Genomic DNA, 17,283 nt, shown 5'->3' with positions numbered 1-17,283 from the left:
TCGTCTGTTTGGGTACCCTATGGAATGAACGGATTGATGATTGATGTCATGAAGCGCGAGTGACACTTGTGTATGTCCTGTTCCTCACCATGGCAGCGGTCGGATGTCTTCATGGAAGTCGATGGTTTCTTCCTGTCTGAACAGGATGTAAACATAGCGGTGAAAGCCAGTACCCTTAGCGGGGATCGGGGCCAGGTATGGACACAGCTCCTCTCCTGAGGTCACAGCCCCACCTGGGATGTTCCCACTGCAAACAAGGAGAGGACGTCAATGACTCACTTTCATCATCATCAATCATCATCATCAATTAAAAACAGATTTAAAAAGGGTCATCATCAGCCTAGTTAAATAAAGGTTACATTTATATATAAAAAACATGTTTTTTTTWATTATTATCATCATCATCATATTGATGGTTGAAGGAGTAGCCAACCCCCAGACTATTTAAACCACTTACAAGTTTGACAAAAAGCACAATACAATTATCATTACTGCAATACTCACACCAGCCAGTGCACATACTCCCCTTCACTATCCAGCAGATGCTCATCTGAAACAAAGAAARCATTGGTTTACACACAAAACATGCAGTAAATGTTTCTTTAGTCATACAGTGCCACCATGTGGACATGTMAAGAACTGAATTCTACAATTATTGGTATTTTCTGATGGTGTGTGTGTCTGACCTGGGCTGGTAAGCAGCAGTGTCCATATGGAGCCCTCCTCTGCCTCAAAACTGACCCGAGGCGCCACAGCAGCCTGTTAAACACAGAGGCGAGGAGGTGAAATAGGAGAATATACAGACATATGCAGGATTCTGCATTCTGAGGGCAAAAAATAAAATAAAAAGTGTCTCTGAACAAAGGTTGCATCTGTCCGTAGATCGGTTCTGAAAACTACAGCATCCACCTACGATCCGTTTCTCTTACCTCTGTGGGGGTCAAGTGGTTCCCATAATGTACTTGTGCAGGGCTATCCTGGCCGTAGCTGACACACAGTGTGAAGCGGGGGTAGAAGTAAGCCATGGGGAACAGATCCTTGAAGATCCCATAGTGATCTGCTAGCCTCTGGACATGGTACGGGCCACTCGTCTCCTCCCAGCCTGCCTGCACCCGATCCAGGGAGACCTTAACTGGAAAAACAACATCCATATTAAATCAAGATGACCTGTTACAGTCTTTGAAATTAAGCTAATATGTCTGGTTCCTGTATGTAGGGGCCTGGTATTCAAAAATATCAGGCCAAGCTGGGYGAACTTACAGGTGCGCAGACGCATGGCTCTCTCCAGCTCTATACTACATCTGTTCTCCTTCACCACCCTCTTCCGCTCCCTCGCTTCCTTCACCCTGGAGGGCCGACAATGTGGCAGCCCAATGTTGGCTCGCTCCACATCTGGACCAGAATGACATACAGGAGAGAAAACTGAGCATGCCAGACAATAAAGGGTTGAAATGTCTTCTGTGTCAGTTGACATTCATCTTTATATTTCAAATCTTCTAAAACTGGGCTGATAACACTACTTGATCCAGTAACTCAGCTGCAGATGCAGGACAAGTGCACTACCACCACTGTGATAAAGCAAGGTCCAGAACTCTTGGCAGAGACCGAAGTAAACATACTGTAGGAGGGCACATTAGGTAACGTTATTGTGTCAGTGTATAAGAAAATACTGCGCACCATGCCCAGGGTCCTCTTGCTCCTGATACTGTCTGTAGGTCTTCCACCAGGCTGGTGTGTTCTTCGCCTCCTCAGCTTTCTTGAGGTAGCGTGTGTAGCTGCGATACTTTTCGAGTGATTCCAAGTTTTTGTAGTCTATGTCCTCATTTGGCATTGGTCCCAATGGAGCAGACCGTCGGCATAAAATTGCTGAAATTCACAAACACATATTACCAGAATAAATATGATATGCAAATCACGTTATAAGGCATACGCAGGGAGTAGCCACTAGCCAGCTAGCTAACGTAGCTATGATCTGCAACCTTGCTTTCGGTATTCGCTTGCGAGAGGCTCGCCATTCTAATAATTCCTGAATTTGGAACCATAATTCTGTCCACAATAACATCGTACCTGCAGTTCCAAATGTTCTGACATTGCTGACCCCTATATCTGTGCCCGTTCGCAGCACAGAGGAGCAAAGCATACGCAACGCCATTTTGGTGGTGAATGGCGAAATGACGAAAACGCAAACTGTAACATCCGGCATGTGGAGTATAGCTACGTATGATATTTATGAGTACTTCGTCATCATATGGAGCTTCATATGTATTTTGGCGAGGCCGATTCCCAGCTACTATATTCAAATTAGATGCCCTATATTAATTTATTACACTGGTGAGCTACATTTACTTTAAAATGGAATCTTAGAATGACTATGTTAAGTGTTTTACCTTTGATTCATAGAACTGTACTCATCTTTTGACTTGATAGTTGTCTTTTTACTGTAATAATGGTTACACAGTAGCTAACGTTAGCTAGCTGGCTAAGTAGTAGCCACTATGATTACCATTAATTTGATATATGCTTGCTAGCTACAAACTGCTGGCTTTGCTATAGCAGGGCTCTATGCTTACCTAAACTGCATGTGTGCGCCTAAGTTGAAAAATGTAGGCGCACACAAATACATTTAAGAGCACAATGAAAAATATTTGCGATATTAAAACAAGAATCCTTAATTTTTCTAGGTGCATTGCTACTCCTGAAATAAAATTCCAGGTCACACAGCATAATATGTAGTAGCCAGTGAAGGCTGCTGAGGGGAGGACGGCTCATAATAATGCCTGGAATGGAGTCAATGGAATGGTATAAAACATCTGAAAACCATGTTTTTGATACCATTTCTTCTACTCCTTTCCAGCCATTATTATGAACGTTCTCCCCTCAGCAGCCTCCACTTAAGCCCTGTAAAGCCTATGTAGCATCGTGTGACTCATGCAATGACATCACATAATGGAACGTCGAGTTGCTGATAAGGTCCAGCTGTCGCCATGGTCATTCTTCTAAATGTCTCTTTCTCTAGTGATGCTGTCGATAAGAAGGCCAGTATAGTATACAGTAATGTTTGGGTTTTCAAGTGACATTATGACGACTACAGTATGCATGAAGCAATCTTAGAATCAATATTGAAAGCCATATCCATGTAATGGAGCTACTGTATCAGCAACCCACATGTCCTACTTCTCCCATGAATTTCTCCCCACAGACCTGAAGGGGAGTGTTCTGTTCACAGATACACTGGAGTGATGGAGGCCCACAATTTGTCCTGCATCATTTGTTTGGATCCCTTCACAGTCCCAGTCACCGTCCCATGTGGTCACACCTTCTGTCGAGACTGCATCACGGCTCACTGGGACACGAAGTCCATGTCCGACATGCCCTATCTGCAATGAGAAATTCACCACCAGGCTTGTCCTGAATCGCAACGTGTCCCTAATGAGGGGCGACATGGCCAGAGCCATGACCCTGATTCTGTGTGACCGACACAAGAAGTCCCTGGTGTACTACCGCCGGACAGACAACGTGTGTGTGCTGTGAGTGTGCCATCTCTGAGTGTAAGAACCACAAGGAGGTGCTGGTGGAGTGTGAGAGGGAGAACCGAGAGGTGAGTTTCAGACAGACCTTATGTAACTCCTATGTTTTTGTGGATGTCAATGAGATTAACACATAAAATATTTTCTGGAGGCCTCCCGAGTGGCACAGCGGTCTAAGGCCCAGCATCGCAGTGCTAGATGTGTCACTACAGACCCTGGTTCGATCCCAGGCTGTATCACAGAGAGCCATYAGGCGGCGCACAATTGGCCTAGCGTCGTCCGGATATCCTTGTCCCATCGCGCTCTAGTAACTCCTTGTGGRAGGCCGGGCACATGCACGCTGACTTCGGTCGCCAGCTGTACAGTGTTTCCTCCGACAAGAAGCAGTGCGGCTTGGCGGGGTCGTGTTTCGGAGGACGCGCGGCTCTCGACCTTCGCCTCTCCTGAGTCCGTACGGGAGTTGTAACTACCAATTGCATATCATGAAATGGGGGAGAAAAAGGGGTAAAAGGAATTCTGCCCCAGCCCCATTGGCTGCCTGTGACCCAACACTAACTTCTGGAAAATACTGACTATATACACATTATATTCTGTCTGACAGGGACTACCTGCGGTCAACATTTGTGTGCTGCAGCTGTCATGGAATTTAATTAATATTCTACTACACACTCAATGTGGTATTGTCCTTCTGTTTCCACAGTCACTTCTGTGGAGGAAGAGTGTGGAGGTGGGAATATGTATGGAGGAGACTGAAAGGAGCTGGGCTGACAGAGAATATCGCCAAAGCRAAGGTAAAGTAGTTTTTTTATAGTGACAGTCAATACATTGGTGAAAGTACCAACATAGTCAATGGAGAGGCCTACATTGAAAATAGGTTCCTTTTCCTAGTAAAGTAGATTTGTCTGTGTGTGACTGTCATGGAATTTTYGATGACAGTTYTTTGTCATTCAAAAGTCTGACACAGTTGTCAAATCAACAAATCTGTTGATGCTGGTGTGAACACTGCTCACTGCATCCAAGTTGCTTGACATAGGACTAATATGTAAATATATACTGAACAAAATAATAAATGCAACATATACCTTTTTTATTATACTCTTATTTATATTAACAGTAGCGCCCTGTTTTCAATACAAAGAAAAAAKCGCATATACCCACAAATATACAGACACAAGACATAAAGTACACATTAAGAAAAACAATCACAATTAACATTTAAAATATCAGAAATTGGTGGGGTGTGAGAACCGAATTTTGAATTTCCCGGGGCACCAGAACATCCATTCTTATTGTTTTTTTGTCAATTGTTTGACAWGTAAGGTGCAGCATAGCTGAAGGCGCATTTTCCGATCTGTGTAGAAACTAGGGGGAAAACCAGGTTAATGTAATTCATTGACCTAGTTTTCTGATGAGTAATTCTAACAGATTAGATGTCAGATTCATTGGACATGTTTCCATTAATGCTTTATACAGTTGAAGTCGGAAATTTACATACACCTTAGCCAAATACACTGGAATTGTGATACAGTGAATTATAAGTGAAATAATCTATCTGTAAACAATTGTTGGAAAAATTACTTGTGTCATGCACAAAGTAGATGTCCTAACCGACTTMCCAAAACTATAGTTTGTTAACAAGAAATTTGTGGAGTGGTTGAAAAACGAGTTTTAATGACTCCAAGCTAAGAGTATTTAAACTTCCGACTTCAACTGTAGATAACATAAAACATGCAACAACTTCAACGATTGTATTGAATTACAGTTCATATGAGGAAATCAGTCAATTGATATAAATTCATTAGGCTAAATCTATGGATATCACGTCTGGGCAGCGGCGCAGCCATGGCTGGAGCTGGGAGGGCATACGCCCACTTGGGAGCCAGGCCCAGCCAATCAGAATACGTTTTTCCCCACAAAAGAGCTTTATTACAGATAGAAATAGTCCTCAGTTTCATCAGCTGTTCGGGTGTCTGGTCTCAGACAATCCCGCAGGTGAAGATGCCGGATGTGGAGGTTCTGGGCTGGCATGGTTACACGTGGTCTAAAACTGCACATTTTAGAGTGGCCTTTTGTACCCAGCACAAGGTGCACCTGTGTAATGACCGTACTGTTTAATCAGCTTCTTGATATGCCACACCTGTCAGTTGGATGGATTATCTTGGTAAAGGAGAAATACTCACWAACAGGGATGTAAACAAGTTTGTTGCCAACATTTTAGAGAAATAAGCTTTTTGTGCATATGGAACATTTCTGGGATCTTTTATTTCAGCTCATGAAACATGGGACCAACACTTTACGCGCTGCGTTTATTCCATATAATAAGCGTTTCAAATGAGCTGTCAGTRAAGGCTCATAAATATCAGCTCCCGGCCCATTCAACCTGTCTTTTTAAACTTCCTGATAGTTAGACATGAATGTAGTAATTCATAAACAATTGAGCATTTGTATCCAAAACATATTTTGGGTGAACTTTTAGTCACTCAAAAGGCTATTTTACATGGGAATCAGAATGACTGTTCGGGACCTTGTATTTATGCATATTGGTCAGGTGGGAAAACTCACGGATCCATTTCCGAACMGGTTCAACTTTTTGGACCCGTGAAGACCTCTAGTTAGTACCTCGCTCACTGCAGTCCAAACTACAATCTGAAAAACTATCCTTATGGTAACCCCCCCCTTACTGTTCTCATCCCCAACTTCTCACCCTCTGTAGGTGACCCTACATCAGACCAACCACTGGGTGAATGCCAAGTTCTCCATGCTGTTGAAGGTCCTAGCAGAGAAACAGGAGTCTACAGGGAAACTTCATTGAGCAGGAGGGGGCTTCTCTCTTCCAGGCAGAGGCTAGAGGAGCTGCTACAGGACAGGGCCCAGCAACTCAGGGAAAGCCAGGGCCAGATCGCAGCCCTTAGCAACCTGTCCGACACCCAGCTAATACAGGTTAGAAAATACAGTATGCCAATAAGCTTAGAGCTGGTTTTACATGTAAGCATTCTAGAACACTAATTGTAGATTAGGAGACTGGAGCCTATTATACACCAAGCAGACTAATAAAACATGTAAATATCGACAACCGTCTATCTGTAATGTTTTACACTTCTGATCAACAGTAGAAAAAGTAGGCTTAATTATTTGATATTATATTGTATAATCTTTAACGATATTAAGGGGAAATACCCAAATCGACATTTATTATAATAATAATCGTTAATAATGATAATTAATCCAATTTCTATAGCGCTTTACATAAAAATCTCAAAGCGTTTCAAAAGCAAAAAAACTAACAAGCAATGCATCATCATGAATAGCCCAGCTCTAGTTAGATCAACCAATAGATCACCATGAATAGCCCAGCTCTAGTTAGGTCAACCAATACATCACCATGAATAGCCCAGCTCTAGTTAGGTCAAACCAATACATCACTATGAATAGCCTAGCTCTAGTTAGGTCAACCAATACATCACCATGAATAGCCCAGCTCTAGTTAGGTCAACCAATACATCACCATGAATAGCCCAGCTCTAGTTAGGTCAACCAATACTCACCAATGAATAAGCCAGCTCTAGTTAGGTCAACCAATAGAGGCCAAGTCTTTGAGTGCTTCCTCCAAAGATGGAGATGGACAGTTCATGGCTTGATCAGAGGAAGGTGGTCAGGGAGATGGTTGATGAAGAGTATTATAATCCTGGGAAATGGTTAGGCCTCCACCATATAGTCCCTCAGTTTTCAGCTGTTTTATATTCATTTATTTACATAGATCAAATACATAAAACATACACTATATATAAAAGTATGTGGACACCCCATCAAATTTGTGTATTTTGCTATTTCAGCCACACCTGTTGCTGACAGGTGTATAAAATCGAGCACACAGCCATGCAATCTCCATAGACAAACACTGGCAGTAGAATGGCCTTACTGAAGAGCTCAGTGACTTTCAATGTGGCACCGTCATAGGATGCCACCTTTCCAACAAGTCAGTTCGTTAAATTTCTGCCCTGCTTGAGCTGCCCCGGTCAACTGTAAGTGCTGTTATTGTGAAGTGGAAARGTCTAGGAGCAACAACAACTCAGCTGCGAAGTGGTAGGCCACACAAGCTCACAGAACGGGACTGCCGAGTGCTGAAGCGTGTAGAAATTGTCTGTACTCGGTTTGCAACACTCGCTACCGAGTACCAAACTGCCTCTGGAAGCAACGTCGGCACAGGAACTGTTCCTCGAGAGCTTCATGAAATGGGTTTCCATGGCCAAGCAGCCGCACACAAGCCTAAGATCACCATGCGCAATGCCAAGGGTCGGCTGGAGTGGTGTAAAGCTCGCCACCATTGGACTCTGGAGCAGTGGGAACGCATTCTCTGGAGTGATGAATCACGCTTCACCATCTGGCAGTCCGACAGACGAATCTGGGTTTGGCGGATGCCAGGAGACCACTACCACTACAATGCATAGTGAGGGGAGGCCCTTTACTGTTTTAACATGACAATGCCCCCATACACAAAGCGAGGTCCATTCAGAAATGGTTCGTCGAGATCGGTGTGGAAGAACTTGACTGGCCTGCACAGAGCCCTGACCTCAACCCCATCGAACACCTTTGGGATGAATTGGAACACCGACTGCGAGCCAGGCCTAATCGCCCAACATCAGTGCCCGACCTCACTAATGCTCTTGTGGCTGAATGGAAGAAAGTCCCCGCAGCAATGTTCCAACATCTAGTGGAAAGCCTTCCCAGAAGAGTGAAGGCTGTTATAGCAGCAAAGTGGGGACCAACTCCATAATAATGCCCATGATTTTGGAATGAGATATTCGACGAGCAGGTGTCCACATACTTTTGGTCATGTAGTGTATGTATACATATAGGTAGCTTTGGGATAGAAACCTCATATTGTATTATTATTAACATAAATCTAATTATATCATATTTTCTTCCTATCCCCTGTAGGAGTCTCGGCTGGTGGAGGTCCCTCGTATGAAGGACATTCTGGTGGATGTGACCCTTAACCTGCAGGAGATGCTCAGCGGGGTGACAGACGTCCTGGCCACTACCACCACATTGGAATGCTGCTGGATTACGAGGCGGGAACGCTGACGTACTACGGAGACACTGCATTCCTTCTACTATGCCTTCACTCAGGAGCTGTTCCCCCGCCCTCTGCTCGCCATGACGACAACACGAAAGGGAACAACTGAGCTAACAATGTCATAAGGGACTAGTCTTGCAAAGCTGATGAGTCTCACCTTACTGTACAGATGTTTTTACAGTCCTGTTGTGGGACACTGACTTGAACGGGAGCGACTAGTAAGTACATATGTGACACGGGACTCGTCTGCACTGTTAATGTTCTGAAATATGGGATCACTCAGGACAGTGGACTAGTCTTTGGGATACTGATGTGGATTTGCAAGTTCTCAGAACCGTGAGCACAGTTAAGAACTGGAAATGATTACTGTGCGGGAAACCGGTTTTCCATAAGAGAAGGGAAAAGCACATCTCTAGGGTCCCTAAAGGCCAAAGAAATTTCACAAACGTTCCTGTTGGATTTCTACTGAAGCCTGACGTTAAATGTTTTGCACTACTTTGTGTTGGACGTTGGAACTGGACGAATATGGTATTTAAAATGTAGTCTTCTGATTTAGACAGCTTGCCGTTTTGTCAAACAAGGCAATGACGTAGCGTATAAAAATACAGAAAGTCAGGTACCCAGACTTGCATCACAGTGTACAGAAAAATGAACTACTGTCAAATGAATAAAATTGACACAATTCACATCACAAGATCAGTTTAATAAAAATCCAATCCATATTAGTTACAATTGAGCCCATGCTTTGGTCTTTTTAATAATATATTTGACCATTTCAAATGAATTAATCAATAAATTAGTGGGAACTTGAAATAAATATAGCCATATCTGACTTTTTTACTATACACATAGCCATGGCAGGCGCGAAGAGGCCCGATGCATAGCATTCTGAAAGTGCAAAGAATCTGCCACCTGCATTGTGCCAGAGAGAAAGTGATGCCCAAATATTAAGGTGCTCAGATCAGATTCAGGAGACTGACCTCAAACATGTCAGTAAAGGACACACCACAAGAGAAGTTGATAGCCATCAGTGTTGTTAGATGTGAGAGAAGTGACTATTGATCTAATCTGTTAGTCCAAAACACTGAGTGATGTGATGCAAGGAACTATTTCATTTGTTTAATTCCTTGATGTGATGTGGTGAGTGAGTTCTAGAATGTTCAGAAGAGTGACACAGGACATGACATCATAGGGCAACTGCTCTATATACACACACACACACACACACAGGAAGTCGCAGATAGCTAAGATCATCTTTCCATGTCGTTTGATAGTTCAACTAGGATCAGGGATTCTTAGTGTTCTAGCTAGCTATCCACTATACCGGACATTTTGGTTCCTATCAACACAACGGGAAAGTCTCAAATTACACAAAATTCCCTTTATAGAAAGGTGTCATTTCAGATATGTAAAATTTCAACAAAGACCTGGTCCAATGATCTACTGCTATCCTCTCATTAAAAGTTGTCACATTAAAAGCCTGTACAGACAAATAATATACTAAATCAACAGTATACAGCCTATGGATAGCTGAGAAATCACTTAATTCAGTCCAGTTCAATTAGTCATCAACGGTCTTATAAAATAAACCAGGTTCTCACCAAAACGACCTGCTAAACCTTGAGCCTGCATGCCTGTCCGTATCTGCTTTAGCCAACTTGCCGTTGTCTGATCTGGCAAGAAAATGTAGTGTTTGGCAATGCAGAAAAAGACAGGTACCCAAGAATACTACTAAACCTCAGTCAAAAACACCTCTGTCTTAACCTAATATTCCCCTTTTTCCTGACATCTTTGGCTCAAACAAGCTACAATCATATCATCAACCACTAGAAAAGCTGTAAGTAACACTGTTTAGTTAAAGTCAGGTGGAGAGAACTGTTTAGTGGAACTCAGAAGGTAACTGCCTGTACACGAGCTGGGGAGAGTGGAGCTAACATAGCTAGCTGGTTGTGAGTTAAGAGACTGGTCAGAGGAGGGGAGGGGGGGGTGACTTAAAAAGGGAGCAAGGTAGACCGAGAGGAGAGAGACCAAAAGGAGGGGTTGGTGGAAGAGAAAGGAGTAACAAAGACATCATAGGGATGGAGAGATAGGGGGGGTGGTACAGGCCGTGTGAAGGAGGGGTGGGAGCTGAGATACAGGCTCTCTACTGGCTCTTCTTGTCTTCAGTAGGGGAGTAGGGGGGTGGATTGTCCTGGAGAGGAGGAGAAAAACATATTACAGATGTACACAGTATGYAAGACAACAAACTGAGTTAAAAGCACTACAGTGCGCTCTCATTGGTCCTGTGCTGCTTCCTGCACAGCATTCATTGGCTGTACTCTGACCTGCTCTTTGTTTATTGGTCAGGCAGCTGTCTGCATGACCCTGCCTRTCCTACCTGATGCTGGGCCAAAGTACAAACAATTTAAATATAAAAATTTGGAGAATCCATACCCTTCTAAATCGAAACTTATGTTAATTACAGTACCAGTCCAAAGTTTGGACACCTCTTTCAAGGGTTTTTCTTTATTTGTACCATTTTCTACATTGTAGAAAAATTGTGAAAACATCAAAACTATGAAATCGTGTAGCAACCAACAACAAAGTGTTAAAAAAAGATAAATATTAGATTCTTCAAAGTAGCCACCCTTTGCCAGCTTTACACACTCTTGGCATCCTCTCAACCAGCTTCATGAGGTAGTCACCTGGAATGCATTTCAATTAACAGGTGTGCCTTSTTAAAAGTTAATTTGTGGAACTTCTTTCCTTCCTAATGCGTTTGAGCCAATCAGTTGTGTTGTGYCAAGGTAGGGCTGGTATACAGAAGATAGCCCTATTTAGTTCAAGACCAAGTRCATGGCAAGAKCAGCTCAAATCAGCAAAGAGAAARGACAGTCCATCATTACTTTAAGACATGAAGGTCAGTCAATCAGAAACATTTCAAAAAAAACTTTGAAKGATTCTTCAAGTGCAGTCGCAAAACCACATCAAGCGCTATGATGAAAGGACCGCCACAGGAAAGGAAGACACAGAGTTATCTCTGCTGCAGAGGTAAATTGATTAGAGTTAACAGCCTCAGAAATTGCAGCCCAAATAAATGCTTCACAGAGTGCAAGTAACCGGCACATCTCAACATCAACTCTTCAGAGGAGACTGCGTGAATCAGGCCTTCATGGTCAAATTGCTGCAAAGAAACCACTACTAAAGGACACCAATAAGAAGAAGAGACTTGCTTGGGCCAAGAAACACAAGCAATGGACATTAGACCAGTGGAAATCTGTCCTTTGGACTGATGAGTCCAAATTAGAGATTTTTTGGTTCCAACCGCTGTGTCTTTGTGGAARYCAGAGTAGGTGAATGGATGACCTCTGCATGTGTGYTTKCCACCATAGAGCATGGAGGAGGTGGTGTGATGGTGTYSGGGGTGCTTTGCTGGTGACATTGTGATTTATTTKGAATTCAAGGCACACAACCAGCATGGCTACCACAGCATTCTGCAGTGATAAAACCATCTCATCTGGTTTGTGCTTAGTGGGACGGTCATTTGTTTTTCAAAAGGACAATGACCCAAAGCACACCTCCAGGCTGTGTAAGGGCTATTTGACCAAGGAGAGTGATGGAGTGCTGCATCAGATGACCTGGCCTCCACAATCAACCGACCTCAAACCAATTGAGATGGTTTGGGATGAGTTGACCCCAGATTGAAGGAAAAGCAGCCAACAAGTGCTCAGCATATGCAGGAACTCCTTCAAAACTGTTGGAAAAGCATTCCAGGTGAAGCTGGTTGAGAGAGTGTGCAAAGCTGTCATCAAGGTGGCTACTTTGAAGAATCTAAAATATGCTTGGATTTGTTTAAWGCTTTTTTTGGTTACTACCCGATTCCATAGATGTTATTTCATAGTTTTGAGGTCTTCACTATTATTCTACAATGTAGAAAATAGTATATATATATTTTTTTTTAAACTCTTGTATGAGTAGGTGTGTCCAAATTTTGGGCTGGTACTGTATGTCTATTAGATTAAAATGTGTTCCTATACGCCAGATTTAGAGTGGTAAAAAAGTGGTAAACGGGTACCTGTGGCAAGTAGGTGGGAGGAAGTGTGGAACTGCTGCCACTGGATGCTGCCTCTGCTGCCTTTGCCTCCGCTGGTGGAAAGTGAGAGAAACACCAGTGGAAAGTGAGAGAAACACCAGTGAAAAGAGAGAGAAGTGGAGGAGAAACACATAGAAAGCGAGAGAAGTGAATTCATTGTGTCGTGGTAATTTCCTGTATTACTAAATGAGGAGAGTTTACAAACCACACACAAGTCAGAMTTATATTTTAAACTCCATCTTTAATTATATGAGCTTCACCATAGCCCTTTGACTCTCAGATCAATTCAGTGTCTATAAATGAATTCTCTGAGAGTGCTCACAAAAGAATACTTAGTCTCTTTTATAGCCAAGAAACACCCCTCTCAACTCACATGACGAACCACAGATCTTAGGAACTTCACAAAGAAAGACTTTTACTTGAAAGAGGAGTATCCCATAGCCAGATAGCATTAGCTATAAATTATCGTTCAGTTTGGTCTCTTAGACGAGGTTCTACTTCTCGTTCTTGGTACTTCATATTACCAAAACATTACCTCATCCAATGGCATATATCAATTGTCAATTCTAGATACTCCCATCTCAAATACACCCCACCTCTGGACAAGCTCCCTGAGGGGAGTGAGCCTCTAGGTCATATACTATGAAAGATAAGTTTCAACATCAGAGGGGACATACAACGGTTCCAGACTCTGCCATACCCCTCCCCCCAATGGGAAAAMMAGGGAATGACTGGAGTACAGACATAGTGGWGCCCTTCACATGGTTTCACAGATATATTCATTATGAAGACAATGTTCAAACGTGACTTCTCCCTTTCTGATATTCTGCCTATTACCAGACATGTAAAAGACAAGCCTGACCTCTCCCCTCTCTGGGCCCCAAGTGACTTTTCCCTAGAGAAGAAAGGAAAATGCAACTGCKGACAGTATATTTATCTATGTTACCTAACTAATTCTGATTCAGCTACGACAATTGTCCTTACTTAATGTGTCGGCAGCATGGGATCACTCAAATCACGCTAATTAAACTACCATTACTGAAGGAACTTTGCTAAAAAAGAAAAAAAGGAAAGAAAGACCCAAAATGTATTCTGACCTGCAGGTGTGGAAGGCAGGGCAGGGTCGTGGGGGGCCTGCTGCCCCAGGGGGGCGGAGTAGGGAGGAGGGGGCATGTATGCCGCAGGACCATCAAACGCGGGTGGGTTGGGGTAGAATACACCTGCAGACAGTACATATGAAACACAATATTACATGGACTGGTTATGATTAACTTAGGTTTTCCCATTTTCAATTAGACAAGTACAAAAATAAATACATAGGAAGACAACAGTAGTCCGTCTGATCCGTACCTTGTGGAGGGGGGTTGGGGTAGGAGTACCCAGGTGGGGGTCCCGCCGGGTACCCATTGGCTGGGGGAGGAGGGTAGGCATAGGCCCCGTTGCCCATGTAGGGACAGCCCCCAAAGCCACCACTCACAGGCTGCCCTCTGGACGCTGCACAGGGGAAGATGAGAGGGGGAAAGACATCATTTAAGAGGAGATAGTCATTGGGTAAATTGATCACAGAATCAGCTTCGAAAGTCCTTTACCTTGTGCAGCGACCTGTAACATGTACTGTCCAAACTCTATGGCTCCTCCTGCAGCAAACACCAGCTTAAAGGTGGCACAGCCCTCCCAGCCTCCTGGAAAGTGAGAAGTACAGTTACCAACTTCCAAAACTAAAATAAATATAATTCTGATTTCTATTTTTAAAGTCAATTTTTAGCACAGCAGTGGTCCTTGGCTAGATTCGTCTCATAAATGTGCATAGTATATTTCTCAGGTAATGAGTGTGAAGTTCATTAAGGGCTTGTGGGAAACAGTCATAGACTCCCTCTCTCTCTCGCCCTCTGTCACACACAAACACACCTCCGGGCTCTGCGCTGACTGTGCCTTTGATGTAGTTGGCCCCCAGGACAGGCTGTTTGACCTCACAGCCCTTCATCAGGTAGAAAGGCATCATGAAGGACTGCAGAGCATCACGACCCCCCTTCGCCACAAATATCACCTGAGGAAAAACAACTTGGTTTACAGCCATCCTTTCATACCTAGATAGGTGCCTATAGGTTAGGGGCTAAGCGGTTGGTTGTATAATATGTTTGCATGGTAAAGAAGTGTGTCTCCTCTTACCCTGTAGGGGGTCAGGAAGATACTCCCCTTCTTACTCTTCCTGAAGGCATCAGGCAGGCACTCTGCTTCACAGAACACCAGCTCCACATTCTCATAGCTCATCAACACACTGATGACACATATTTGCCAACATATAAGGTTGACGTTGCAAGCCAATTCATTGTTACTTTACCTAAAATCAACATGACAATCATTCTTTTTCATAACCACACACAGAGCTAAAAAACACACACAAAAAAACAAGAAAATAAACACGTTTAAGAGATTAGGGGGCATTGTGTAACTGTCCAAGTTYGTCAGTTACCGAAAAAGGGGTTTTACTTTTACTTCACTACATTCCTAAAGAAAATAAAGTCCATACATAATAAAGTCCATACATTTTCCCTGACACCCAAAAGTACTCATTACATTTCAAAGGGTTAGCAGGACAGACAAATGGTCCTATCAAGAGAACATCCCTGGTCATCCCTACTGCCTCTGATCTGGCTGACTCACTAAAAACACAGATGCTTCGAGTGTCCCTGGCTATCGTAAATAAAATAAAAACAAGAAAATTGTGCCGTCTGGATTGCTTAATATAAAAGGAATTTGAAATGATTTATACTTTTAATACTTAAGTATATTTAAAAACAAAATACTTTTACACATGTATTACTACACTGGGTGACTTTCACTAGTCATTTTCTATACTGAACAAAAATAAAACATGCAACATTTAACAATTTRACTGAGTTACAGTTCATATAAGGAAATCAGTAAATTGAAATMAATTKATTAGACCCTAATCTATGGATTTCACATGACTGGGCAGGAGCYCAGCCATYGGTGGGCATAGGACCACCCACTTGGCTAATCAGCKAATCAGAATGTGTTTTTCCCYCAAAAGGGCTTTATGACAGACAGAAATACTRCTCGGTTTCATCAGCTGTCTGGGTGGCGGGTCTCAGACAATRKCGCAGGTGAAGAAGCCAGATGTGTAGGTCCTGGGCTCCCTCAAAACTTGAGACATCTGTGGCATTGTGTTGTGTGACAAAACTGCACATTTTAGAGAGGCCTTTCACTGTKCTCAGTACAAGGTRCACCTMTGTAATGATCATACTGTTTAATCAGCTTCTTGAGATGCCACCCCTGTCAGGTGGATGGATTATCTTGACAAAGGAGACACGTTCACTAACAGGGATGTAAACACATTTGTGCACAACATTTGACAGAAATAAGCTTTTGGTGCGTATGGAACAATAGTTGGATATTTTATTTCAGCTCATGAAACACGGGACAAACGCTTCACATGATGCGTTTATATTTTTGTTCAGTACATTGAGGTATCTTTACTTTTACGCAAGTATGACAATTGGGTCGTTTTTCCAACACTGGTGACTGGCTAGGAGGCTAGTTACATCTTACCTGTTAACCCCCAGACCCGCATGACAGATACGTAACGTTAGCTATGTTCGGGAAAAAAGAGCTACACTATTTGCCAGAGCAGGCTATCCTTTGCTAGCTAGTTATTTAGCTATATTTTGCAACTTTGTAGGGGCTAACTTAGCTCAACCTCACCCMATGAGTTGACGTGATCGGCAGTCAACACAAGATAACCATCATTATGGTAAACAAGGGTTAGCTTCCGAGTCCCGGCCAAGTGTTGACAAGACACAAGGCAAGATCTGTTAGCTTGGTGCCTGAAATAATACGCAATGTCAACGCTACAGTAGCTACAAAACATTGAATGGCTAGCTGGGAAACTACACAAACATATAAGCTACTGATTACATAGCTAGCTACATGCACACAGTTAGCTAACGTAACGTCTACGGCTAACTTGCTCARGTTGACTGAAAAGCACTACGCTAGTACAAATAAGCTAGCTAACGTTACCTTTCATTGTTGGTGATAATGACGCCTCCGGATTCAGAATTGTTCTTATTCAAWGCCATTGCGATGTTACCGAGTGTGGAATGAACAACCTTAAATAATGACAGATGCTATCTCAAATGTGAACTGGATCAAATCGCTTCCCCGTTACCAGCCAGCCTGTCCCGCTTTTGTTGTGATGCTGATGCACCTGCACTTCCGACATGCGTTACGCCCACACAGTGATGTCATCTCTGAAAAGTGGCTCTTTTTGGCCATTACTAGAATAGTCCARGCTATTCGGAATCCTTGGGACGTCTATAGCCKATTGAAGTTGAAATGTAAAACGGTTAAGMTTAGACAAAGAATAGCTCTATAATCTCTTAATACTTGCCTCCAGAGAGAGTGGACGACATTGGAAAGATGTCATTAACCTCAGTGAAGTTCTTTGCCATGCTGTTTTTAGTTAATGCAACGTTTAAGAGTGTTGGGCCAGTAACAGAAAGATCGCTGGTTTGAATCCCTGAGCCGACTAGGTGAAAAATCTGTCTTTGTGCCCTTGAGCAAGGCACTCAACCCTAATTACT

The 17,283-nt window shown here is 43.0% G+C and overlaps 2 protein-coding genes and 1 pseudogene across 2 annotated transcripts in view; 1 reads left to right on the top strand and 2 right to left on the bottom strand.

Moving 5' to 3' along the window:
• The window catches only part of mrpl38 (mitochondrial ribosomal protein L38), a 4,060-nt gene extending 1,869 nt beyond the window's left edge, over nucleotides 1-2,191 (bottom strand). The window contains exons 1-7 of the mRNA XM_024007230.2: nucleotides 2,068-2,191; nucleotides 1,678-1,866; nucleotides 1,261-1,392; nucleotides 930-1,132; nucleotides 687-759; nucleotides 505-550; nucleotides 89-247 (exon numbers count right to left, since the gene is read on the bottom strand). Of these exons, the coding sequence (XP_023862998.1) occupies nucleotides 89-247; nucleotides 505-550; nucleotides 687-759; nucleotides 930-1,132; nucleotides 1,261-1,392; nucleotides 1,678-1,866; nucleotides 2,068-2,152 (887 nt within the window). The 5' untranslated portion in view covers nucleotides 2,153-2,191. The remainder of the gene's footprint in view (nucleotides 1-88; nucleotides 248-504; nucleotides 551-686; nucleotides 760-929; nucleotides 1,133-1,260; nucleotides 1,393-1,677; nucleotides 1,867-2,067) is intronic.
• Nucleotides 2,192-2,247: 56 nt separating this feature from the next.
• Nucleotides 2,248-9,340, top strand: LOC139029112 (E3 ubiquitin-protein ligase TRIM65-like; annotated as a pseudogene).
• On the bottom strand, nucleotides 9,287-16,919 carry LOC111977687 (WW domain-binding protein 2). Its single transcript, XM_024007231.1, has 8 exons — nucleotides 16,721-16,919; nucleotides 14,846-14,954; nucleotides 14,585-14,723; nucleotides 14,266-14,358; nucleotides 14,027-14,170; nucleotides 13,774-13,896; nucleotides 12,659-12,729; nucleotides 9,287-10,795 (listed from the first exon to the last, which is right to left on the bottom strand). Exons 1-8 carry the CDS (start codon nucleotides 16,777-16,779, stop codon nucleotides 10,748-10,750), a joined length of 786 nt encoding a protein of 261 aa, XP_023862999.1. The 5' UTR covers nucleotides 16,780-16,919; the 3' UTR covers nucleotides 9,287-10,747.
• Between the last annotated feature and the right edge of the window lie 364 nt (nucleotides 16,920-17,283).

This window comes from Salvelinus sp. IW2-2015, linkage group LG18 (genome assembly GCF_002910315.2).
Source record: "Salvelinus sp. IW2-2015 linkage group LG18, ASM291031v2, whole genome shotgun sequence".
In the NCBI taxonomy this organism is placed as follows: domain Eukaryota; kingdom Metazoa; phylum Chordata; class Actinopteri; order Salmoniformes; family Salmonidae; genus Salvelinus; species Salvelinus sp. IW2-2015.
Note: the sequence above shows the minus strand (reverse complement) of the source record. Positions and strands in the feature narration are given on the sequence as shown.